Source organism: Corylus avellana, chromosome 10, assembly GCF_965113065.1.
Source record: "Corylus avellana chromosome 10, dhCorAvel1.hap1.2, whole genome shotgun sequence".
Classification (NCBI taxonomy): Eukaryota; Viridiplantae; Streptophyta; class Magnoliopsida; order Fagales; family Betulaceae; genus Corylus; species Corylus avellana.
In genome coordinates, this window is record NC_142499.1 from 5977991 (window position 1) to 6003334 (window position 25344).

The following is a 25344-nucleotide window of genomic DNA, read 5'->3' on the forward strand; positions in this document are numbered from 1 at the left end:
TTAATAAAATGAAAATTAAAAAATTCACAGTTTCTAATGAGTTAAAACTTTTAGGACAATTGATACGGTTGTTGCCTTTAACTGCAGTGATAATATGTGCAAAACAGGGGTACATTTGCTGCAAAGCCGTAATACCAATTCTAGAATTTAAGCCATTAGAAACCAACCATATGGAGCTACAATTTTTATTATTATTATTATTATTTTAATACAATTTCAATGATCGTAAAAAGCAGCAATAACGTAGCATCCAGGCCACTTAAAAGGAAAACAAGCATGATTGCCAGTAGCAACAAATCTAAAAATACAAGAATATTGACTACCATCCCAAAACAAAGCTCCACTCGAAATACATTAGGCCAATATACAATCATTTCTTTCAATTTCGTCCCTCCATATAGTATAGATTGCGAGTAATACAAGATTAGACAAAACAAGATATTAAATTACATAGATGCAGCAAGGAAACCTAACCCATATTTCACATATTTATTTCCTGTACAGCTGTTGCTCCACCATTTAGATTGATGGGCAAAAAAAGAAGAAGAGATTTTGTCACTTTTGCAATATATCTAACAGTGTTTTGGGCCTAGAGTCGGAAATTCCACTGCCCGGGCAAAAAGAGGGCAAGTGAAGATACCATCATAAACATTTGGTATTGCAAATGAAAATCCATCTCATGATTAACGATTGATTGGAGAGAAGAAGAGAAGATGCATTTTTTAGTTCAATGCATAATGAACTCGTTCGAGGAGTTGCACCACCTGATTTACAGGGATAGGTGAAGGTAAATGTGGTTTCGAGGTTGATTTTGCAGTCTCCAATGAAGCAGGAGGTACTGACAATATGTCCTCTTGCTGCAAACTTGTAAGCTCCAAGAACTGAGTCAGCATGTCACCATCAAGTATTTGAGGTACCCCAACCTGTCGGTCAATTAGAAGAAGTACAATAAAAGGCAATGACATTAATAGAAGAACAATGACATTAAGCCACTATAATACTTCAGACTCATTCAAATCTCTTTCAAGCTAGGTAAGATTACCATTTTACCACACCTTACGAAAAGCTAACAAGAAGCTGAGCCTCAACAACTGGGTGTGGCATGGGACGAACAATAACACACATAAATTGACAATACATGATTGACCAGAAAATCTATACTCTCCACGGTGCAGGTAAAAGTCATAGGAGAAAAAGGATGCAAGGGAAATGATAAACAAAGATTCCACATCCATTTATTGAAAGAAGAAGAAAAAAGGTGGCCCTAAACTGATAAGGTACAACCAGATGGTTCTTAGATCATCCAATCTCATAGGACCATTCTGCCGTCAGATTTCAATCCTTTGTTGCTATCAGTGCTTCCCAGAGGTAACATTAAAATTAGTTTCAACTTTTCTTACCGGGTTTTCGCGGCTACGGAAGTCATTATGATCATTTCCTAGAACTGGAGCAGTCAATGGATGAACCACAAGTCTAGCTTGGACTGCTTCTAAGAGCTCATGTTCTTCCCTACATAAACATGACAATTGAAAAGATAATATTCGAAGCCAGACTTCACTATCAAACACAAAAGGCAATAAGGTGCAGCATCAAAATGTTAACACACTCCTAAATGTAACACTAAGAATTTTAGGTTATAAGAATTAGGATCATATGCAAGTCAGCACTGCTACCTTCTTTTTCTTTTGCTCGATCTGTAACTAATAAGTCCTATATCACATATTTGCAACAGATAATAGGGATCTTGAAATGTTTTGACTGAGCCCAAGGCCCAAGAGCAAATACCTAATGAGCATTGGATGATAAATTTCGTGAGGTAGTTAGTCAGTTTCTGAAAACTGCTACCCCATGCAATGCCACCCAGTGAAATTGTATCTCTGACAAAATTTAAGAGATAGTAGGCGTAAAACAGAAATTAGATGATGTTATGAGGCAATGGACTTAAGACAGAAGAGTTGGGATTCCTCGGCCCTAGAATTTATCTGATTCAAAATGCTTCCCTCAATAGATGATATGGCCAGGCAAGGAGAGAGAATAGCTCACTGAAGCTTGATGCTTCAAACAACCCAAAGCTGTTGTCACTCATGGAATAGGCCTAATGAAAACTACAGTCACTTTGTGGTCCTTTTTTATAAATAAAATATTTTAAATCTTCAAGGATCAGCTCTACCAAAAGAAAGTCACAAAATGAGAAAAAGTTTATATGTTAATGGTGTTTTCTATCAAAAGAGATTGCAAGGGGTCCTCCAAAAGTCTAGCTTTATCGTTGTTGGATCCAATCCTCTCTTGGTATGATGCATGGTATTCCTTGGTGTTTATTTGCATTTGTATTAATTCAATATCATTTACACAAGAAAAAGAAATCTTGATGGACAGCATGCCACCACCATCAATAAGCCACCAATATCCATATACTATAAAAAGAAGAAAAGAAAAAAAGAAACTAGATTTGCTGAGAAAATCATACCTTGATATGGGAATAAAGATTATAATGCTTCCTAATAGTGTACCGGCGATGATCGAGTTGTGTGACAAGTCAATACCATTCAGCATGTCATCAGTTGGAAGTTTATATAAATATGACCCCTATAACAAGAAAATTAACAGAATCATTATGGGAACTACAATAAAATAACTTCTATGAAATTATGTCTAAAAGATACCATTAGATCCAAAACCCGCTATAGAAAGAATAAAATAGCATGTTAGATATCAATAATACATATTTGTTACAGATTAGCTCGAAAGTATCCCTTTATATTATGATGATAGGGGTGAATGGTAGGGTTAGAGCATGCATAAACCCTCAAAACTCCAAAACTCCAAACACCAGAAAATGTTTTCCAAATCATTTTCATAGTTGCAAACAAGCAGTGAAAAATAACCCCAAGGGGTTGGCCCAAGTGGTGAAGGCCTTGGTTTTGAGGGTTTGCTCCCTTCAAGGTCTAAGGTTCAACACCTCATGAGTGCAAACAATCCCTTGGGGCCACACCCTCAGGTGAAAAGCCAATGATTTAATCAGTTCCGTGTAGAGAAACTTCTGAGGGTGCGGTGCATAGGACAGGGTTTACTTTGCAGGAGTAGGTCCGAAGGGCCCTACCTCCCGACATAAAAAAAAAAAAAAAAAAAAAAAAAGAAAAGAAAAGAAAAAAAAGCCAGTTTTCTTGAAAAATAATTTCAGCCAAAAATATTTTAGGACGAAACGGGCATCAGAAGCCAGTTGCTGACAGGGGCCTGCCAAGAACCCTGGTCAAAGTCAGTTTAAATTTGTATAAATCTATGCGCCCAATAATCCCATGCAACCAAGTAATAATATATTAGTTATCAGATGCTGCTTAATGACAATCATGTTCGACCTAATGCCCTAGTCCTTGAAATGCATTTAGAATTGCACCAAGAACTTCTCCGAAAACTCTAATTAGCATAATATCATCTAAATATAGAAACAAAAAATTGATTTATTAAGCAAAAAATGACAGATTACATAAAAACAAAAGCATATGCAATATATATTGACATAAATACTACAAATATTTGGATTAGATGATAACTCTTTTACTTATAAAGTGCACAAGGGAGTACCTTCCTGATGCTCATTGCTATGTCACCCATATAATAAGCAGAGCTTAGAGTCAAGTTGCATTCTGGACTTGCATTATCTGGGACACAGCAACAATAGTTTAAAATATTAGCAATCTTATATTTCCAGGCCACAGTACAAAAGCAACAACAGGATAAGCAAGTCAATAGCAGAATAATAATGAGGTCAACACATAATTCAGGGAAGACCATTACTTGGTTTAAAAAAATGGCCATACTAACATTCCACACCCAGAGGAACCAAATACTCTTGGTTGCAACGCATGAATATGAATTAGGTGTGGTTATTTTCCTCTTTTCTTTTGATGAAAGAAAAGTAATCAACATGTATCATTAAAAGTGTAGCTCCTAAGTATACAAGAGGAAGCACTTAACTAGAAGGAACAAAAAGAAAAATCATCAAAGGGAAAACATAAGCAGTTGTCCAAAGATACAAAGTTTTGAAGAATAAGGACTTAATCTCCTCTAATGTCCTCTCACGGTCCTCAAAATTTATGTCATTCTTTTTTCTACATAAACGCCATAAAAGGCACATAGGCACCATCTTCCACATATCAGCACTTTGTGTACGGTAGTCCAACAAGAAGTATACAGGTCAACTACAAGTCTAGAACCCAAGACAATCCAAAATGATTGAAAAATGCAATCCAAATGGCATAAGCCACATCACAATGAAGAAGAAAATGGTCCACAAACTCCTCATTCCTCTTACACATGCAGCATATGTCCACTACAATGATGTGCCACTTCCTGAGCTTATCCATAGTAAGGATTTTACCTAAAGTCACCGACCTAGCGAAAAAAGCTGCCCTCAAAGTAGCCTTAGTTAGCCAAACACTCTTCCAAGGGAAGCGGCAACCTTCACTACAAACCAAGGAACACTAGAAGGATCTAACCTTAAACAACCCTCTTTAGGAGGGGGCCCACCACAACTTATCTTTACTTTTTTGTCTCACTCTAACTGAATACAACAGCATGAAGAATGAGGCAAAGACATTTACCTCCCAATCATAAGCACTTCTAGTAAAGCTCATGTTTCACTGATTGGAACCACCATAAAATTCCAAGTGAGCTGCAAAAAAAGCATCATTCTCACAGGCAATACCAAATAAATTTGGAAAGGCTTCCTTGAGGGCCACATCCCCACACCACTGGTAATGCCATAATCTAATCTTAGAGCCATTTGCCACCTCAAATCTGGTGTGAAATAAAAATTTCCCCCAACCCCTCCTAATATTCTTCCATAACCCCAAACACTCCAAAAGGCTCAATAGGACACCACCCACTCCACGAACTGCCAAATTGAGAGTTCATTGCTACTCTCTCTTATGCATATAGTACCAAAGCCATTTACCTAAGAGAGCACAATTGAACACCAACAAGTTCCGAATTTCCCTCCTTCCCTCAGAGAGCGGCGAACAAACCTTGGACTAGCAAAGCGGGTGATATTTGAACTCTTCGCCTAACCCACCCCCATAAGAAGTCACGTTGGAGCTTTTCAATATGGTTTGCAACACTCGCATGGAGAGGACAAAGGGACAAGAAATACGTAAGCAAATTGGATTATGTGTTCTTAATAAGGGTAACCTTGCCACCCTTGGATAAGTACGTTATTTTCCAACTAGCCAATCGACGCTCCATGTTCTCAATAACATAGTCCCAAATATGCTTAGCCTTGTAGGAGGCCCCAACAGTAGGCCCCAACATGATCATTATTTTCCACACAAACTAGTTCTGACTTAGCCAAAACCTTCAAGCCCAAAGCAGCTTCAAAGCATAGGAATAAGCAACACAAATGAAAAAGATGAAAAGATATGTTATCAGTGAAGGAGAAGAGCACTGAATATCATTACTAAGTGTTTTGGTTAAATTTATGATACGAAAATGTGACAAATATAAGAACTGTATGTTCTTCCATTTTAAACTCATGGAAAACTATTATAATCTTTTCTTTTCTTAATAAATTAATTATATGAAAGCTATAAAGAGCAGAGATGATCAACGGGGAGGACTTGTGATGAAAGTTTATATTACGTCTAGTGTTATTCGAGAAGGGAATTGGTACTGGAAAGGGGCTAGGTCTGATGACCTTGTGCAGATTCAAAGTAACTTAGCTTTGGTTAGAATGGGGATATGGAATTTGATATGGTTCCCTATGGCAATTCCAAGGCAGTCTTTTATCTTGTGGTTAGCTATTCGAAATAGCCTTACTACTGGTGAAAGGCTACTGAGCTGGGGCTTTGGAGGCAATGCACTTTGTGTGTTTTGTAGGAGCTGTATTGAAGGAAGCAATCATCTCTTTTTTTATTGTAGCTTTTGTAGAAGAGTTTGGTTTGGAAACTTAAGAAGGTGTTTGATTGTTGATCTGCCATATAAATGGGAGGATATAGTTGAGAGAGGAGTTAAGGAATGGAAGGGGATAGGTTTGAAAGCTGATTTGATCAAATTAGTTTTGAGTGCCTCAGTTTATAATCTTTGGAGGGAGAGGAACAATAAAAGGCATGGGAATCCCTTACAAACTGAGGAGAAAATCATTCAGAGAATAATTTGGGAAGTTGAAGTAGAATCATGTCCAAAGGGAATTATCTGAAAAGTAAAGATTTTTTTTTTTTTTTTGATAAGTAAGAAGTAAAGAAAATGAAGACCTGTGTTGCAGTTGGGGTCTGACGGATAGTGTGTTGGGTAATAGCTGAATGAGCTTTGGTGGAGCAGTGTTGTGCTACAAGTGCTGTCGAGTTGCTATCTGATCAGTGACCCGGTTGAAGAGTCTGTAAAGTGTTTAGCGGTTTCTATGTTTTCGCTATTTGATCATTTCCTGGTTGTTGTTAGTGTACAAGAGGTGAGTGATTGTGGATGCTGAGGTTAAAGTTTTGCTTTGGTGATTTACAGTTCCTAGTGTTGTGGCTTGTTGCTTTGGTTGTAGTTATCTTCCACTTGCTTTGTCAGTAGTTAGCTTCTGTTTGTTCTGATGCCTTTTCTGTAGTGTTCAGGAGGCTTGTTGTTTCCTGGAGTTTGTGGCTAAAAAATAGCTAGAGTGCTTTGTACTTCAATGTTGATATATGAAAGATTTACTCATTCATCCAAAAAAAAAAAAGTTTAAATTGCTGAAGTATTGATCTGTAAGGTAAATTTCATTAAGGGAAAATGTATAGTAAGTCCATGAATCAACCCTCCAAAATTTAAAACTCCCTGATTTTTTTTATTTTTTTGATAAGTAAAAACTCCCTGATTTTTATTTTCGAAAATTTACTCCTTGGGTCAATTGAAATGACAATAAAATCCCTCTCGTCAAAATTTTTTAACAACCGTTAGGGCCATTCAAAACACACCGTTTTACCTGATTAAAATATTAATTTAATTTAAAAAATTAAATCTAAAATTTTTTTTAAAAAAATTAAAATTAAAATTTTTTTTCCAATCCCTATGGGGTGGCCGCAAGCCATCCCAGGGGTGGTTTGCCCACACCCCTAGGGTGGCTCGAGCCACCCCTTGGGTGGTTTGGGGTGGCCGCGGGCCACCCCTCCACCCATGGGGTGGCTCGCGGCCACCCCATTGGGGGTTTGGGGTGGCCCTCTACCCATGGGGTGGCCTGCGGGCCACGCCAAACGCAGCCACTCCAAGGTTGGGCAAACCACCCAAGGGGTGGCTTGAGCCACCCTAGGGGTGGTTTGCGGCCACTGCCACCCCTAGCCACCCTTCAATTTTTTTTTTAATTTTTAGATTTAATTTTTTAAATTAAATTAATAAAAAATTAATATTTTAATTAGGTAAAACGGTACGTTTTGAGTGGCCCTAACGGTTGTTAAAAAATTTTGATGGCAGAAATTTTATTATCATTTCAATTGACCCGAGTAAATTTTTGAAAAAAAAAAAATCAGGGAGTTAAATTTTGGAGGGTTGACTGAGAGACTTATTATACATTTTCCCTTTCATTAATGGTTTCTAAGTTCGAACGTAATATTCTCCTTTTCCAAAAGCAAAAGTTGGATTTTCACAAACTTGAATGCACTCATTCTTCAGAGAAGAGTGGCAGTTGCTGATTACAGGACATTTAATAGGAACTACTTGGCATGCATGGGGATATTCAAACCAAAGCCTTAACACATACGGCTTAATCTAAAACTTACTTTCTAAACGATCTGAAGATGACAGAACCGCAATGCTCCCTTTACGATCTGAAACAACAGCAGTGTCAACATCCATAAGAATACAATCAGCAACTAGCCTCTGTGATGGGTCAGAATACAGATGCTCCAGTTTTTTGGAATCCTAACACACAAAAAGCAAAGTAGGCAAGTTCAGCACCATTTCAAGAATACAAGCCTTAAAGCTATAGGCAAGGAAAAACAAATAAAAGGGAAAAATTTATGCACATTAACAGATGAACCCATCCTTGTTTTGAAAAAAGGCTAATAGGAATCAAACACAAATTACATAGAGAAACTGCCTTTGCTAATTACCTCATGGTAAGAATAGAAAAGAATACCATCACGGCAATCACCAACAGCAATTCTAGTAAAATATGAAGTCAAAGATGTTATCATAAATCGTGTCCTTCCTCCAGCAAGCCTTTTCATCCTTTGAGGATTGTCACTTGGAAAACCACATACAAAAAACTGAGAAAAAGACCAACGTCTTAATCAGCAGAGGATACATACATAAACCAAACTGAGATAAGAGGACCAACATCTTAAACAGCAAAGAGCATATGCATAAATACATAGGCTTTGCTGCTTGAAGACCAAAAGACAATTAGCAAAAATAATAATAATAACAGAAGTAAAGAAAGAAGAGAGAAAGAAAGAATTATGCAACTTACACTATTACCGGCAGATGCCAAGAAGTAACGATCAAGATAAGGACATATTGCAAGGACCATTCCCTGCAATGTAGTTGAAAAAGCTAAGCGCAATTGCCATGCTTCAGTCTCTTCAAGTTTGACTCCATCACAGCTAGTATCATCTGGGCTGCTGCAGAGACTACTGCTTGATAGTTGTTCTGTGGCATACCCAACAACTTCACAAAATGGTGAATTTCGTTGAGAAGCTGATCCTGCCTTTGAACAGAATGTTATTGACCCACTATCTGAATTTTGCACGTGTTCAAAGCAGAGGACAATAAGACGGCCCTTGGTACTGTTAAAGAAAATTTCAGTTAAAATAACATGTATGGAACTAAATATATATGACATAAAAAGAAGGGTCAACTACATTTAACACCCCATCTAACTACCATCGATTTTGCAATGTACCCCGCCCCTCCCCCCTCTCCACAAAGAAAAAAAAAAAATCTACCATTGTGGTTGTAATGTCCCTTCAGCAACTCAAAATTACAAAAATACCATTGATAAGATAAAATATCACCCTTTTCTGAATTTTTAGCCTATGGGAGGGTATTTTTGTCATTATGAGCCGCGGAATGGGGACATTGCAACCCCAATGGTAGATTAGGGGGACATTGCAAATATTAAAACATTTGAAGGACATTCCAAAAATCATGGTAGTTAGAGGAGAGTAAATGTAGTTTCCCCAAAAAACAATTAACATTTCCAAACAACTTATTCATATTCGCAGGATGCCCACCAGGACAACTACATTCGTATTCAACTCTCCCACAACTACAATTTACCAATCAAGCCCTCAAATGTTAGGGCATCTCCAATAGATGCTTTAAAGGGCTCATATTAGCTATATTTAACTAATATTAGTCCTTTTGGCTCTCCAACAGATGCTTCAAAGAAAAATATTTGCTACAATGAGTGAATATAATATTGAGGGTAATAGTTTACTTTTTGTTTTTTATTGGTTTCTCTCTCCCTCAAAACATTGAAAAATAATATTTAAAAAAAGTAAAGAGGAATAGATAATTCATTGGAATTTTTATTGAAAAGTTAATAGTTAAAATGAAAAAATGTGTGTTTTTGGTAGCTGAAATAGCCACTACTGCTGGAGATGCTCTTAAGCTATTGCACATTATTGTAATGGGAAAATTTTTAGCAGTTTGATATTAAACAAAACAGAGAACCCTCAAACTAAAAGTATGGCAAAGCTGGGAAAACAAAGGTATGGGGCAGATGAACACCTCTCAGCTTCACCACTGGGCATTATGGCTGGACCGGAGGACAGACTAGTCCCAACCACCAGGACCTGTTCACTTCCAACCCTCACCAACTCCATGGATTTTGCTGTTTCTCCAAGTTCAAGTTTATAAGATGATATGACCGACCCACTAAGGGGATCCACACAACATATGTCGGATGAACACATATCATTGCTCAATTCAGTTCTCATTACAAGTAATAGCCTGTTTTCACTATGATATAAGACCTTCCGTGGAGTGCCTCCAAGATGAAATTTCTGCACATTAAGCCTCTTACTATGCACCATCTCCACCTAGAGAATCAAATGATCAAGACCATAAATACTAGCATATGCCACACTAACTATTACCAATATATCCAAGTTTGAGAAAGGACCATAATTTAAGAGGGAAAGAAGGAAAGAAAAAGAGAAGAAACAAAAAGTCATAAATAACATGATATCCATCAGATCATCAGTAAAATAAATTTTCTTCATACAGCATCGACTGCAAATTATTATTATTTTTTTTATAAAATTGAATGGGACCATCAGCTGATTATCGAGTCATCGACAACTTTTAGAATGCTTTAAGTTCCAGCACATAAGAATAAGCACCTGACCAAAGTCGAATAATTTTTTTTTACCACTACACATCAGATATTACCCTTTCATGAAATGCTTGAGAGCCCAATATTCTCAAAGGAGATATATCTTGACCAAAATCAGCCAAAAAAGACGCATAAAAGAGTATCGAGCCAGTAAGAGAGAAGAACAAGTCAAAATTACTCATGATTCAGCACTCTATACACTTAAAGCCGTCATTTCAAGGCTATTACATGTCCACACACACACAGAGGAAGAAAGAGAGAGAGAGAGAGAACAAAATTCAAATTGGGAGATCAGATACCCCAGATTTTATCTAGGTAGAACTCTTATTTCCATAATATTAACAAGGGTTCCTTTAGCTTGCATTAATTCGACTGACTCAACCTGCTTATTCAGTTGTTGAGTAATCCCATGAAATCATATATACACCCCGTTTTCATTTTCTTTTCTTTTTTCACTTTTTTCAAAATAGAATCAGAGATATGTAACCTATTGAGGCAGCGAGTAATGATAAATTAATATATATCCACTTCACTTATTAGCACAAAAACCCAGTTCTGTCCCATGAAACCCAACAATAAAAATACATCCTCTTGGAATGAATAAATAAAACTAGTATTGGTTCCTATTTCCAATATTCCCAAGCAGAAAGATTCAAAATTCAACCATCATCAATTTTATAGTATAAGACACTTTCCACACACATTATCCACATATCCACAGTCAAAAAAAAAGAGAAACCTCAATAAATGCATTTTAAAAACGAGAGAATATAACAATTCAAAAGTTCTATAAATAAAATAGGAGTAGAAACTTTAAACGAGATGAAAGTCACAGTTAACATGATATATAATGCAAAGGAAACTCGTAATATTTTCCCTATTTACTCGGTATAAAAGAAAGCATAATTTTTCACAAGCTGAAAAGGAATAGCCTTAAAATTGAAAGCCAAACACCCACAAAATATGACTCCGTAGAAAAGAGTTCTCACCAAATGTAGACTGTTCTCTGCAACAAATAAGACTCCTTTTGGACATTCGACAGAACATACAGGGGTCACATGTGTTGAAGGTTGAAATGAGATGGATGTATAAGAGAGGCTGTGCCTTGCAGTATGCAACAACCAAGGCCTGTCACTAAGAGCAATTAAATCTGCATCAAGTGAATCACTCAGTGGAACAAGGAAAACAGGAGTAATGCCAATGCGACGAATGGCAATCAACTGAAGATTAACAGGAAGGTCGTCTGTCTTCTGAAATAGATTAGCCTCGCACAGATGTGGGCTAAAAGAAGTTGGCACTCTAATACCTGATAAGGCAGTATATGTATTTTCTAAAGACGAACTAAGAGATTGGTATCTGGGCAATTCTGATGAAGACACTTTGGAGGCATCAGGCCACTCAAACCGAAGCAGCATTCCGTTCCTCAAACCAGAGAGTAAATAAAGCCTATCAACTGATACAAGCCTTACATCTTGAGGAATGCAGCCACTTATAGCAGTTCCCATGGTATTTGTCAATGAAATCATCCCTGAAGCAAGGACTCGTAGGCCATTTTTCGGTGTAAAGGACAAGATTTCTACTGAAGGCCTATGTGTCCCAATAACAATGGTTTTACCAATGTCAACTCCAACTGGAAAGGCATCCACACGGCTACTATTTACCAGATTGATGGAAGAACTTGATTGTTTTTGCTCAAAAGGTTTTTGAGGTATTGAAATGCATGATAATTCAATTTGTAGTCTCAAATGTTGCATTTCATATATTTCGTAATTATAAGCTGATAGAAATCTGATCCCAAGGATATATAAAATGCATGGATTAGAGGTAGAAACAACAACCATATTATGTCCAACTGCCCCCAAACTTATACTAATATTGTCTGGGAACCAAGAGGTGAAAACTGGATAGGACAAAGGGATGCCATCAGAATGAGCAACCTTGGTAGGTAAACAAAGCCTGACAGCATTTTGGTGAATCTGGACAAGCAAACCGTCATTTACCAGGCCACATGCCAAAGTACAGACATCAGACTGGAAACCAATTGAATCAGTCACGTCAGTAAAACTTAAGCCAACCGATAGTACCCTGGTCTCTTCAACAAATGATAGCACAAGAAAAGAATGATAGGAATCAATTACTTTCATTCGAACTGTCCAAGTACCAGTTATGCCTTGATAAATAGGAGCAGTCCTCAACAATTTTTCTACACTGATACCACTGCGAATAATCCTTAATGATCCCTCTGGGGCCACTCCACAGCAAGCAAACATTTGATCATGTTTCTCATCATGGTAATCCACAACTGACATATCTAATATTGGTGCAATGTTTTGAATAGTACTTGTGTAATGCAGTCTTCCATTCTCCAGTGTGAGGACCATCCCATCCCCCATCTCCACAACTGCAATCAGATATCTGCCTTGGACCCATAAAAGTTCCTTGCATGGTAGACCTTTATAAAGGCACTCTGATAGATTAACTTTAACGCCATCAGTATCAAACGAAATTTCAACCATAAAAAATTCTCCAGTATCCACACAGAAAATCATCCTTGGATTTTTATGATGCTCTGGTTCCCAACTCCACGAGCATACATGTTTGCGGGCTGAAACCACATTTCCATTCTCACCATCTATACACATAGGATCATAATCCCTCCTCAGCTCCAGCAAAGCACAAGCAGCAACATTAAATAAACCTTCATCATCAACATCATGTACTCTACACGATTCCTCAACAAAATTATGCTCATCCACTGCGTTGGGTAAAAAATTTAAGCTCATTCGATATAGACAGCAGGGATTATGCGGATCTCTAAGATCCATTAAGAGAGCATCACCAACCCTGAACAGAAAGGCAAACCCATTACAGTGTGGAACTTCAACAATATTATGCGCTAAGGGTCCAGCTTCAGTATACTCAGATATAACACATATAGCACATTCTCTGATATTCCATCCCAACAACAGAAGTACATTCCCATCTTCTCCCCGCCTGCAGTCCAAAATTTGGGTTGTAGTTATGTTTTACCTTAACAGAACACTGATAGAATAGAAATAGAGTATAACTTTCATCCTAAAGCCACATAACAATGAAAAATAAGGCTATATCCCCCTATGACAGATACTCAGTTGCCATACCTATTTAGAAGAATGGCTAGTACAGGATTATGCCCCTTACTTGGTTGACAAGAATCTTGTGAAATAAAGCACGTGCTCCATATAGTACCCTGTATACTCTTTTCCTGGATGCTTCTGGAAACACTTGCATCCCCTTCATTTTCAGGAGGGTAAATTATTCTCTGAATTTGTGTGACAAGAAAACATCTCAGTAACTCCATGTAAAATTCACATGTCATCAGAATATATGAGTAAATTAAATAAAATGCTCCCTCCATCCCCAAAATATAGTCCACATTTCCTTGTTGGGATGTCCTAAAATTATTGTCCCTTTTCAAATATGTATATATATTACACTTTCCACAGTACACCTTGTCATCACATGTGAAATACTAATTCACTTTTCAATAAAAAAAATTGGGTAATAATAAAAAGGTACCTTTAAGTAGGTGGGATAACATTTAATGTTGGTTAAAAAAAAATGTCCCTTTTAAAAGTGGGACAATTATTTAGTCAAGGGAGTAGTTTCATATGGGATATATTGCTTTCTTTCATACATACAGAACAACAAACCACTTTCTTATACGTCAGCAAGTTAAAATATCTTTTAACCTCATCAATGATATCACTGCCATTATACATTGAAACGGAAAACAGAGCCAAGCGATCTTCATATGCACTGGCAGCAATGAAACAGCCACTGTAAAAAGAAAATCATACAAGTTAGAACTTAGGAAAATCCTTAGGTATTCCAGATACTTCTCTTTTTCTTCCGAAACTCAAGAGATGTGAAAAGAAGAGACAAACACACATATTGAAACAGAAGTTCGGGCCTTATTTCCATAAACAATAGATATCCTACTTAATACAGTTAATGAATTAGCCTTCAAAAGATTAAGCATGTGTACCATAATATAATCCTACATAATCTTGTATACTTGGGGACGCCTTTACGCTTTTAATGATATTTTCCGATTACTTATCAAAAAAAATAATCCTACATAAAATAAGATGCATTTTTTCTTTTCTTTTTTTCTTTCCTTTTAGACAAGCATGACATAAGAAATATCATACTTGTTTCTCTTGTATACTTCCCGTAAACTTGGGTTGTGCCCCTATGCACTTCTTTATGAGATTGGATTACTTATCAAAAAAATATATATATTATATATATCACACTGTGGAGTTACTAATCAGCAATCACCCTAGCTCATTGAATCTTCCTTGTGTACTTTGATCAAATTGCTTAATAAAAAATACTACTTCTGCCTTTTTATCATCCAAAAAATGCATGGACAGGAGTTCTCGTAGCTTCATAGAGATTTCCCATATGATAAAAGCACCAGTGCCAAAAAAATAATTTGCTAGTAGTAACAAGAATTGTTACTGCACTACTCTACAGTAAGGGCTCTAAGAGTTTTTCACAAATTCAGCACTAGGACTCCAGTTAAGTCCAGCAAAAGGGGAAAGTAAAAAAACAAAATTTAAATTTAAATTTTATAGAAAAAAAAAAAAAAAAAAAAAAAAAAGGAGTGCCGAACACTGGCTTAAACAAATCAGCCTGATCATGAACAGAGTATCATTTCCAATTTGTCTAACCACAAATGCAGCTTACCTGGAATCAACAGCCAACATTCTTCCAGGCTGATGCCTTGAGTTTCCAGGATTGGAAAGTTGAACATGTGTTAGCGGAAAGAACCTATATCAACAACCAATATACAGTAAGCGCACTTAATAAGGACTAACCTACCGTTAAAAAATCAAACAAAGAAGTAGCGAAGTCCTTTCTTTCTTTTGACCAGGAAAGAACGAACTAAGCAAGAATAAATAAAACCTGTGCATTTCATTGCAAAATGTGAGAAATGAGAGGTTCCCCGAATCAGAAATAACAACCACAAGGTCTTTACCCAGCATCTAGAAAAGAAAGGGCAAAAAATTGGTATTCCAAACATAAAGAATTACTTTTAATCATGTAAACTTGTATTCGTACAATATATTTACTTATCTCTCAAGACAAGGAAAAAACAATTCAGCAGCAGATGTCTTTGAATACAGGGGAATTAACTAACAAACCTGTGGGTTTCGTACTTGGAACTTCTCATTCCAGGGAAGGATGGCAATATCTTTAATTGTGCCAAATACAGGCTGCTCGCATACAGATTGTACACTTCCATCTTCACCAATGATTACCAACTCTATGGATGTCTCCTGAACAAAATGCCATCAATGAATCAGAGGTGGATTAAGCTAGGTGAAAATAAGAGATCCATTACTAATTCTCTTATAATAAGAACAGAAAATAAAAGGTTAAATGCATTGTACAAATGACAAAAATTTTAATCAGACAAAATAGATCAGGAGAGATTCCAAAAGTCAGCTGAATTTTTTTTTCACACTTCACCATATTAGTATGGGAAGCTATTAATTAGCTGACACCACCAAGATAAACCATAAAAAATTTTACTAACATATACTATTCAGTACTCCTCCAATGAAAATTACAGCAAAATAAAAATAAAACTATAAACAGACGTCAAAACTGATATATTAATCTAAATTGCTAATATTTCCACCCTATCTTTTCATACTTGGTCTCAATAAAAGCCATATCTACTAAAAATGCGTAAATCATAAGGTGAAATGCATTGAATCATAACCAATGTACCATATCTAAATTAGTGGAGATTTAGTTGGTGAGATAGAATCTTTATGATTCCATTAGGATTGGCGAGATATTACTTCCACAATACATCTAGGTTTAATTTTGAATTTTGAATTTGAATTACTCTTTATGGGTTCATTATAATCATCTAAGTCATACCAAGAAAATCCTTATTCACAATGTCTTACATGGTAGCAGAGTAAGTTGATTAATCCCTATGAGTAGTCTTTCAGAGCTTCCACATTTCTAGCAAGCAACCCCACAACGCCCTTTCAGCTGAAAATATTTTCGTTTGATTCTCTTTTATTTTCACTAATGTCTTCACTATTGTTGTTTCCTATCATCCAACGCATTGTATCTTGATATGTTCTACCGTAAAATTTTCAGCAATCACTCTTTCAGCCGCAAACCTTTCAATGGCAGCCATCACCTAAGAGGCTAAGAGAATTCTCAATGAATTCTCTATTCTTTAGCTAAAATTTGGCTAAAAAACTCACTTTTTCAAGTTTAACTAGCAGCTATACAAAAGTACCAAATAATAAACTCTCTAAATTTTACTCTATTCTATTTAAATATAATTTTATTCTATCTTCATTCATTTTTTATTATCAAAAGCACCCCACAAACCCATAAACATTTCTCAATCCAAAATCACTCCTCCCAAACAACAGAGAGAAGCCAAAGAATTACTACCAAAACAACACAACAAACCCCATTTTTTACGTTTTTATATTTCCCCTTACACTTTCTCTCTCCCTCTCGATCCCTCTCCGCCTCTCTGCATGTGTTTCTCTCTTTGTGGTGTGCATTGTGTGTGTGTTACGACGCTTAAAACTTTGAAGGACACATCCATTTTCAAGGTTTTTCAGAGGTGTGCGCTTCTGGGTTTTCTTTGGTTCAATGTTTTCTATTCTGGGTGTTGGTGCATTTGTCTTGTTATTCATGAAAAGCTATTGTATTGAAACTTGGGCACTTTTCATGTGTCTTGTATCATTGGAATTGTCTTTGATTTTACTACAGGCGTGGCGAAGGGAGAGATGAGGAAGAGAGAGAGAGAACTCGAGAGGGAGTGAGAAAGTGTGAGGGGAAATATAAAAACATAAAAAAATGGAGAAGAGAAAGGATTTTGTTCTCCAAATGTGGGGAAAAGGTCTAACAAGCCCTAAAATGGAGAGGGGAATAGAGAGCTTGATGGAGCTTGCTTTTTTGTAGAATTAATCAAATTTTGGCTAAAAGTGGATTTTAGAGAGCTCTTGAAGATGCTCTAAGAACTAGGTTTCCAGTGCTGAGACCCTCTTGTTTTCCCTTTCTTTCAATTATCAATCTCTTTTCATGGTAACTTTGTAAATTACCAATTTTTTTTTTTGATAAATTATCACATGTTTGAGATGGCATGAAAAGTATGTATCAAAGTGTTGCATGGATAGTTGGTATATCATATATCTAAATTAGTGGAGTTCCTTTTTTAAAAAAAATTAGGATATTATAAAAAGTATAAGGCGTCCCAGGTACACAAAGAGTATACACGAGAAGCCACCTCTAACTAGTAGGAGCAAAAAGAACAAGAAACTAATAAAAACTAATCACTAAAGAATAAACAAAAAGCATTTGTCCAAAGATACATGGTTGAAAAATAAAGACTTAATCTCTTCCAAAGTCCTCTCTCGGTCTTCAAAACTTCTATTTTTTTTCCCCTCCAAAGACACCACAAAAGACACGAAGGTACCATCATCCACACCGCAAGATTTTGAGTGTTGTTGGCGGTCCATCAACAAGCATACAAAGTGACTACTCATCTAGGCATAACCCAAGACAACCCAAACCGACTAAAGAAAACATTCCACATAGCACAAACAACCTCACAATGAAGAAAAAGATGATTCACAGACTCCTCATTCCTCTTGCACATACAACACCTATCAACCAATGCGCCACTTCCAGAAATTGTCCATAATAAGGATTTTTCCTAGGGCCGCCAACCAAGCAAAAAGACCACCCTCAACATAACCTTAGTATGCCAAACACTTTTCCAAGGAAGCGAAAACCGTCATTACAAGTCATGACACTGTAAAAAGATTTAAAACCAAATAACCCTCTTTTTGAAGGGACCCACCACATCTCATTGTCCCACTCTCCCTAAATACAACACCAGGAAGATCAAGGCAAAGACATCCCCCTCCCAATCATGAACCACTCTAACAAAGCTCACATTCTATTGAATGGAACCTCCAGAAATATCCATATGATTCACAACAAAAGCATCCTTTGTGCGTGCAATACCAAATAAACCCGAAAAGGCTTTCTTAAGAGCCCTATCCCCACACCATAGATCATGCCAGAATCTAATCTTGGTGCCATCTCCCACCTCAAATCTAGTATGACTTAGTGGAGATTTGGTCGATGCAAGAGAACCTTCAAGAGTTGATTAGGGTTGGTGAGATATTATCTCCATAATTATCTCTAGCTTTAGGTTAAATTTGTACTGTTTGTTTCTGTTCTATATAAACCCTATATAGGTTCACTGTATTCATCCAAGCCATATCAACAAAATCCCCACTTCAAAAATCTTACATCTACAAAGCTGTATATAAAGGCTACACCTAAGGAGTAGCTCAATCCGCTAGCAACCACACCTTATGAAATGGAGGTTATTAGTTTGAATCTTCCCTTCCCCTCCCCTTCGAGCCAATTACTGATTAAAAAATAGTAAGGCTGCACATTATCAAAACTATTCAAATAAGGGGTGTCGGGGAACAGAATCGTACGCTCTTCAAACCAGATTAGAGGAAAATAAGAAGCAATAAATGCAAAGTAGGTCTCGATTACATTCATTAAAAAAGCAGTGTAGCAAAGAATTAGCAATCGGAAAAGCATACGGAGTGCGTTCAAGTAATGAGTAAAAATTCAAATCTAAGACCAAAGTCTAATTGAAGCAATTTATTATAAAACATCAGTGAAAAACAATTACATGATTTCAACCGAAAATGAAAAACGAAATTCAAAGAAAGAGGAGGACCTTGCCGAAGACGACGTCGAGGGAGGTTGGGGAGCGGATGTGCCCGTAGAGGACCTGGAGGACGACGCTTCCTCTGAGAACGCACTTTGCGAGGTAGTGAGTGCTGCTGCTAGAAGCGGACGAAGACGATCGGGACTTGGCGGAGGAACACTCCTCCTCTGAAACCGCCATTGAAGATTAGTTTGTACCTTTGCGAGGGCTAGGGTTTTCCGTTTGTTTCTCGGGAAAAAAATTAAATTTCTTAGGGATGTTGAAGGTTTTCCTTTCTCTATTTAGATATGCATCGGGTGTCCATGTGGTGCCATACAAACATTACAGAGACTACGAGAGAGAGAGAAATCCCAAAAGGGTCTGAAAGAAAGAAAGAACGAAAAAACGGCCATAAAAAATAAAAAATAAAATGTTAAAGCTGCTGACAGTGGCAGTAATCCTTTGCTTACCATATTCCTGTCCTTTCTGGTCAAGTGATTTAAGTGATGTGGACTTGTTCAACGTTGGTTGTACAGATATACTTGAAAAGTTGGTTTTGAATGTCGTTTTCACTTTATAGTTTCTAATGATTCGTTGATTAGTGGTCAAGCAATTGTTTGAATACAACAAATGACAAGGTTCAAATTTTACACTTTCTCTTACAAAAAAAAATAAAAATTACACCTTTATATCCTTTTGTATTTATGAATGAAAGGCAAGAACAATGTTCATCTTCTTCAAACAATGGATAGGTTGATTTAGTTAATGCATTTTAGATGGTGTATTTTTTATTCAAACTTTGTTTGTTTCGACATAAGTCAAATTTATTTTTCAATTCGTACAAAAAATTAGCGATGGTGGACAATTGCCGGCAACTTCCAATGGTAACAAAAAACGGCTAGCAACTTCCAAGGAATATCAGTGGCTACAAACAGCGAAAGATTCTAGCGTCAACGAAAAATGAAATGTGAGAAAATATGTGCAATAAGGAGAAGCTCAAATTTTTAAAATAATTTATGATTTTAAAAAAGAGAACCATTTTACAGAAATTGAAAAAAGTTTACTTGGTTAACTGAAATGTTTTCAATTTGACCACAATTTTCGGTCGTGTCAAACACCTAAAAACAGGAAAAAACATTTTTCAAAAAATATTTTACAGCGAAACAAACGTAACATTAGATTGAAATGGTTTTATGATACGGCATGAAGTGAAAAATATTTGTATGCTTGTAAGCATATATTGTATTGGAATTGTTTGTTAATATTTTTGTTTTGTTAAAAAAAAAAAGATTTTAACAAACGGGACATTTAATTATATCTGTTTGTTTCAACGTGCTATTTTTAGTATTTTGGGTGTTTAATTACGCTTAAAAATTGGTCAACAAAAACCATTTTTGATAAACCGTAAAATACTTATATTTTCAATAAAATGGTTTACCTTTATTTTTTTTAAGGCGTAAAACATTTTCTTTCAACAGCTCATCACTTCAAGTTCAGACCCCCCCACCACACTATAGTACACTTTAGAATAGACACCACCACCACTCCCTCCAATACCAACCCCCAGATCCAGAGCGGAAAAATGAAAATCGAAAAATCAATAGTTTTTCTAAAGAAAAAATATATATTGTTTTTCAGCTGAAAACGTTTTGGGTAAAAAAAAAAATGCTTTTAAGTAAAAGAAGCTTAAAAAGAAAAGGGTAAATGTATAGTTTCTTGAAAAGATATTTCTATGGGTAGACACACAATTATGTTTAACAGTGACAGGAGATTGAAGTGTTAAATAGTTTCTTGAAGAAGAAGAAAATAAAAGGAATCCCAACCTCCAAAGTTCAATATACATGGGTGATGGGAGCAGGAAAATCAATTCAATTTAATAATTGAAACATACTCAGTCAATCGTAGAAAGGTATTTAAATCAGAAGGACATATCACAGCTTCAACGTTCCACCAACTTTAGGGATCCAGCCATTCATAGTCATTGGCTCTTTGCTGAGTGGCATTGGCATTCAGTTAGATCTCTGGAATTTGAACAGTAACAAGAACTTTTTGAGATGCCCATATTTCTTAAAGCCATTGTAAATACCTAGATATTCGTTGCTCTTTTCTCATTGAGTAAGCTGCATGCGGATTTTAGTGTCCATCCAAGGTTGCAAGGGATTCCTTCAGAAGTTTCTGAGCTTCTTCTCTTCTCCTGGACAAGCAAATGAGACAACTATCATTCTGAGTCACTGACCACCCAACCAAACTGCCTTATGACATGACATTATAACTTCATAGCTTTAATGAATCCAAATGTTGGGAAGAAACTTCCATTTGATTGTCAGTTAAAGAAAGAGGAAAATATAGGAACACTATGCTTAAGACGAGGCTTCAAACATTGCGGTATAGTGCTAAAAATATTCAGTAATCAGTAATGCATAATATAACATAAATGAGGCATATATTGCCGGACTACCTTAATTATTCTACAATTCCAAAAGAGCAAAATCAACTTCTTTCTTTTTGAAAGTTTATAGCCCCATCTGCTTCGGAAGACAACATCATCTTTGAAGTGGACATTTGCATTGTAGCAAGGGCCGTCACTGAGGCTAGGGTTGTACATGCGGCATCCGCATAATGCAGTTATCACTTTTAGGTAACTGCATCCGCATCCCGCATCATGTAATATCTGTGTGGTTATTGCGGTTATTAAATACAGTTATTAACCATTATCTTGCATATCAGGTAATGGGCCTTTTGAGCCTATTTTAGTTTATGGGCCTTCTTCGGGTCTCTATTAGAGCCTATTTTAAACGATTTTGAAAATAGTTTGGACCTGTTTTTAGTGTTTTGGACATATTTTAGTGTTTTTTTTTTTTTTAAATAAGTGTTTTAGATGAAATCCATATCGTCGCGAGAGGAAGACGATAGTGGCTCAATGAGAGTGTTGTGTCACGGCGTGAGTGAGTCTGTGAGATATGAGATGAGAGAAAAGAAAAAAGCCTAAACATAACCCTATACCAAATTCAAAACGACTCCGTTTTGGTGAATTTGTTTTTTATATATATAAAGGGTATGCAGATGCGGTGAATACCCTAAAACCGCATCTACATACCCTAAAACCGCTATCCGCATCCCCATGTGCGTTTAGTTGTTTTTGCTAACCGCATCCGCATATGCGGATAAAAGATAATTGCAGATAATGGCTAGTTGAAGATAACGGCTAGTTGCGGTTAATATCCGCCCGCATGCACAACTCTAACCGAGGCCATGATAACTGGGTTATATTGGGAATGGTTCATACATAATTGGTCTATCTAACATAAGTTGCCTTCTAATTTCAAGAAAAAGCTGGCAGTTAAGAGTCATGCTGAGCACCAAGAGAAGCTCATTTCAACCATCAATCTTCCTGTGCTTCCACATTCAAAATTATTGATATTTTCTAATACCCCTACTACATTGTACCAGTCTACGAGGTCATGAACATTGTCTTTTTCAAGAGGAGAAAAAAAAAACACTTCAACCTCATTATTCCTGTGTCTCATATCAACATATCAAGGATTATGGCACTGTAATTCAGCTGAGCCAGGTCAAGGAGTAGACTGCTCGAGGTTACAGTGAGTATTAGAGCTCTACAGCAGGGCAGAGCTTGGTTTTTTTGTCTGACAAACAATCTCATACTGGCCTACTTTGACGGTTTCTAAAGAAGAGCATAAGCTAATAATTTCATAATCATACTTAGATAAATGAGCAAAGCACCAAAATAGGATAGAGCTGGGCTTGTTTTTCTTGCATGTATTTTGTAAACGTACATGTTAAAATACAAGTCCCACAGAGAGTTGATACATGGCATAAGAATGAAAACTTCATACCCTGGGAATCCTTCCTACACCCCCAAAAATCCTTCTTCCATGTTCTCCCAACCATTACTCCCCCCGGCCCAAAACCACAAACAGAATAGAACACAAGACCACACGACTATCATAGGGTTCAATTTCAACCTTTTTGGAACTAAAAGCTGTGTTCAGTAGGTAAAATGAACTTATCATTTCAGTGATCTTAATTAAAAGCAAATTTTTCATTTGCAATGCTCAAAGGACAAAACAAGCTCATTTCCGATGTCTAGGAAAACAAAGCAGAATATTTACATTTTCTAGTGGTCATACCTCTTTATATCCTCCACAGCTTGTTTACGGCGTTGTATTTGGAGTTCTAGAATGTGAATTAGAGTCGCTCGGGCCTGTAGGGAAAAAGACATTAAATGTTGAAGTGGATAACGAAAAGCAACCAAAAAGATTCTCAAATGCTCAAAAAATAATTTACCTGATGGGGGCGCAATGAATTGAGAAGGTGGTGTAAGTTCTTGAATATAAGGGATATGTCCTCCACTCTCCTTGCATATTGTGATGGTCTCTCAACAAGAACATCTGCAAGCTCCAAAATGTGCAGCTGCAATTCTCTGTTAAGTGACCTCAATTCCTTCTTAAAATCTACAAAAGATAAATATTTCAAAGACAGCAACTTAAGAATTTGGTAGCCAAAAAAAAAAAAAAAAACTTGAAAAGAAAAGCATGACAGAGTACGGTACCACCAATCAAAGAAAAAAAAAGGTAGAATACGCTACCAACTATTTATCTCCCCTACCAATTATTGCAATATATTTTGATGAAATACATGGGTAAGCAGATATTCAGTTTTAGAGTTACAATCTCTCTCTCAGACCATATCACCCATCAAAGAAAAAAAGGGCACAATACACTACCAACCGTTTATCTCCCCTAGCAACTATTGTATCGTAATTTTGATGAACTGTGTAGATATTCAGCTGTCACAGAGTTACAAAATCTCTTTCTCTCCTACACACACACACACACGTACAAACACACTAATGTATATATGCTTACAAACTATCTCAGTCATCGTATAATTTAAACAACTGTCCATTTTATTTGAAACAATTTCCTCAGTCTCTGCAGAATTTTTAGAAGGGCCCCATAGGTAGATAATGTGCTCAAGAGATTAACAGTAAGGGAAACCATGAAACCAGTTTCAAAGACAAGGGAAAGAGTTCCCCTAAAAATGCTGTATTTTACAGTTTTCATCAATAAGCTGGTAGGGAGGAATTACTACATATTCAAGAAGTACGATATAGAAGAGTGAAAAAGGCACTATTAGTATCCCAACCAACCCTTATTTGATATGAAAGATCTTTCATTCTTGGAAAAAGGACAGTATTTCTACAAAAAATTAGTACTTGCAAAAGATACATAAGCAAAACTGCTCCAGGATCATACCAATATTTGGCCCTTTTGCGTATAGCTGGCGCACTCCCTGCTCTTCCAAGCTTGGAAGCACATCATCAGTCTACATTAAAGAAATTTAAACAAACAAACAAAAAAGGCCATAAGAAAATTGATTATGGAATTATAAATAACAAGAAGGTCTCAATCATTCAATCATACATAAGCTCAAGGAATTTGTAAAATCCACATATCTCATTGCAAGAAAAACCACAATCCATGCAGTGGAGACCAACAAACTCAAACAGGAAATCTCCTTCTCTTTCTTTGAGAAAAACCAAGGGACAAATTTCTTCATTATGTTCAACATAAATTAACTTACACCTAAACCTTTAGGACCAAAAATTGCACTCGCAAGACAGGACTGAGAAATCAAAACTGTGACACATAAAGTTTGCATAAGAGAATGAAAAGATGGGGAATTCTCACGGTGTAGTTGCCGCCGAAACAAATGTATGTCCCTTCGATCGGAGGGGGAGGCTCCGGAGCCGATGTCGGATCTTGTAAGTAATCTTTGTAGAGTCTGTAATACGGCGGCGGTGGCGGGTATGTAGCTGTTGCCATTAACACCTCTTTCTAAACCAAACCCTAAACATCAAATAACTCAATTAAATTATAAATTAAAGTGAAAGCAGTTTCAGAAAATGACAATGAGGTGCTCATATATAAAAATTTGTGTTGGAAGCAAGGGTGGTCCAGTACCAAGCGTCGAAGTGGTGTATTGTGCGTGGCGAAGGCTCGAACGCGGGCAGCCTGACAGTGCGCAACGCTGTGCCAAGTGCAGCGTGGGTGCAGCGAGAGAGAGGATCCGTGCAAAGCCGTGCGGCGGTGCCGCGAGCGAGTGGAGCACGGTGCGGCGTGAGAGCGATCGTGAGTTTTCTTTGTAGAAGAAGAAGGGCGTTTGGCTACAGGTGACTATCTGTCTATCTTCTCTTATTCTGGTTTAAGAAAGTCGACTGTTTGGCTGCGCGTGTTGGGCTGTCTTACTGTTGAATAGGATATCCTAA

The 25344-nt window shown here is 36.8% G+C and overlaps 2 protein-coding genes across 5 annotated transcripts; both read right to left on the reverse strand.

Annotated features, from left to right (window-relative positions):
- Window positions 1-320: 320 nt before the first annotated feature.
- Window positions 321-19454, reverse strand: LOC132191418 (Cleavage and polyadenylation specificity factor (CPSF) A subunit protein). Of its 3 annotated transcripts, XM_059606417.2 has the most exons (15): window positions 19086-19453; window positions 15481-15615; window positions 15242-15321; window positions 15023-15106; window positions 14020-14107; window positions 13429-13589; window positions 11278-13282; window positions 9682-9992; window positions 8420-8735; window positions 8061-8216; window positions 7728-7869; window positions 3583-3659; window positions 2468-2586; window positions 1401-1509; window positions 321-923 (listed from the first exon to the last, which is right to left on the reverse strand). In XM_059606417.2, exons 1-15 carry the CDS (start codon window positions 19254-19256, stop codon window positions 723-725), a joined length of 4155 nt encoding a protein of 1384 aa, XP_059462400.2. In that variant the 5' UTR covers window positions 19257-19453; the 3' UTR covers window positions 321-722. The 3 variants fall into 3 exon arrangements, with proteins under 3 accessions (XP_059462400.2, XP_059462401.2, XP_059462402.2); XM_059606418.2 differs by lacking the exon at window positions 8061-8216 and having other exon boundaries at window positions 19086-19454; XM_059606419.2 differs by lacking the exon at window positions 15242-15321 and having other exon boundaries at window positions 19086-19176.
- Window positions 19455-20826: 1372 nt separating this feature from the next.
- Window positions 20827-25231, reverse strand: LOC132192188 (mediator of RNA polymerase II transcription subunit 7a). Of its 2 annotated transcripts, XM_059607450.2 has the most exons (7): window positions 25040-25231; window positions 24767-24925; window positions 24332-24401; window positions 23361-23527; window positions 23204-23277; window positions 21142-21249; window positions 20827-21047 (listed from the first exon to the last, which is right to left on the reverse strand). In XM_059607450.2, exons 2-6 carry the CDS (start codon window positions 24899-24901, stop codon window positions 21189-21191), a joined length of 507 nt encoding a protein of 168 aa, XP_059463433.1. In that variant the 5' UTR covers window positions 24902-24925; window positions 25040-25231; the 3' UTR covers window positions 20827-21047; window positions 21142-21188. The 2 variants fall into 2 exon arrangements, with proteins under 2 accessions (XP_059463433.1, XP_059463432.1); XM_059607449.2 differs by having other exon boundaries at window positions 20827-21249.
- Between the last annotated feature and the right edge of the window lie 113 nt (window positions 25232-25344).

Coding starts and splice junctions, on each gene's coding strand:
- LOC132192188 (XM_059607450.2), bottom strand. CDS start 24,901: ATGGCAACAGCTACATACCCGCCACCGCCGCCGTATTACAGACTCTAC. Junction 23,278..23,360: donor ATTCATTGCGCCCCCATCAG/GTAAATTATTTT, acceptor TTTTCCCTACAG/GCCCGAGCGACTCTAATTCA. Junction 21,250..23,203: donor GCTGTGGAGGATATAAAGAG/GTATGACCACTA, acceptor TTGCTTGTCCAG/GAGAAGAGAAGAAGCTCAGA.
- LOC132191418 (XM_059606417.2), bottom strand. CDS start 19,256: ATGGCGGTTTCAGAGGAGGAGTGTTCCTCCGCCAAGTCCCGATCGTCT. Junction 15,322..15,480: donor TCCAAGTACGAAACCCACAG/GTTTGTTAGTTA, acceptor TTTCTTTTCTAG/ATGCTGGGTAAAGACCTTGT. Junction 14,108..15,022: donor ATGTTGGCTGTTGATTCCAG/GTAAGCTGCATT, acceptor TTCTTTTTACAG/TGGCTGTTTCATTGCTGCCA.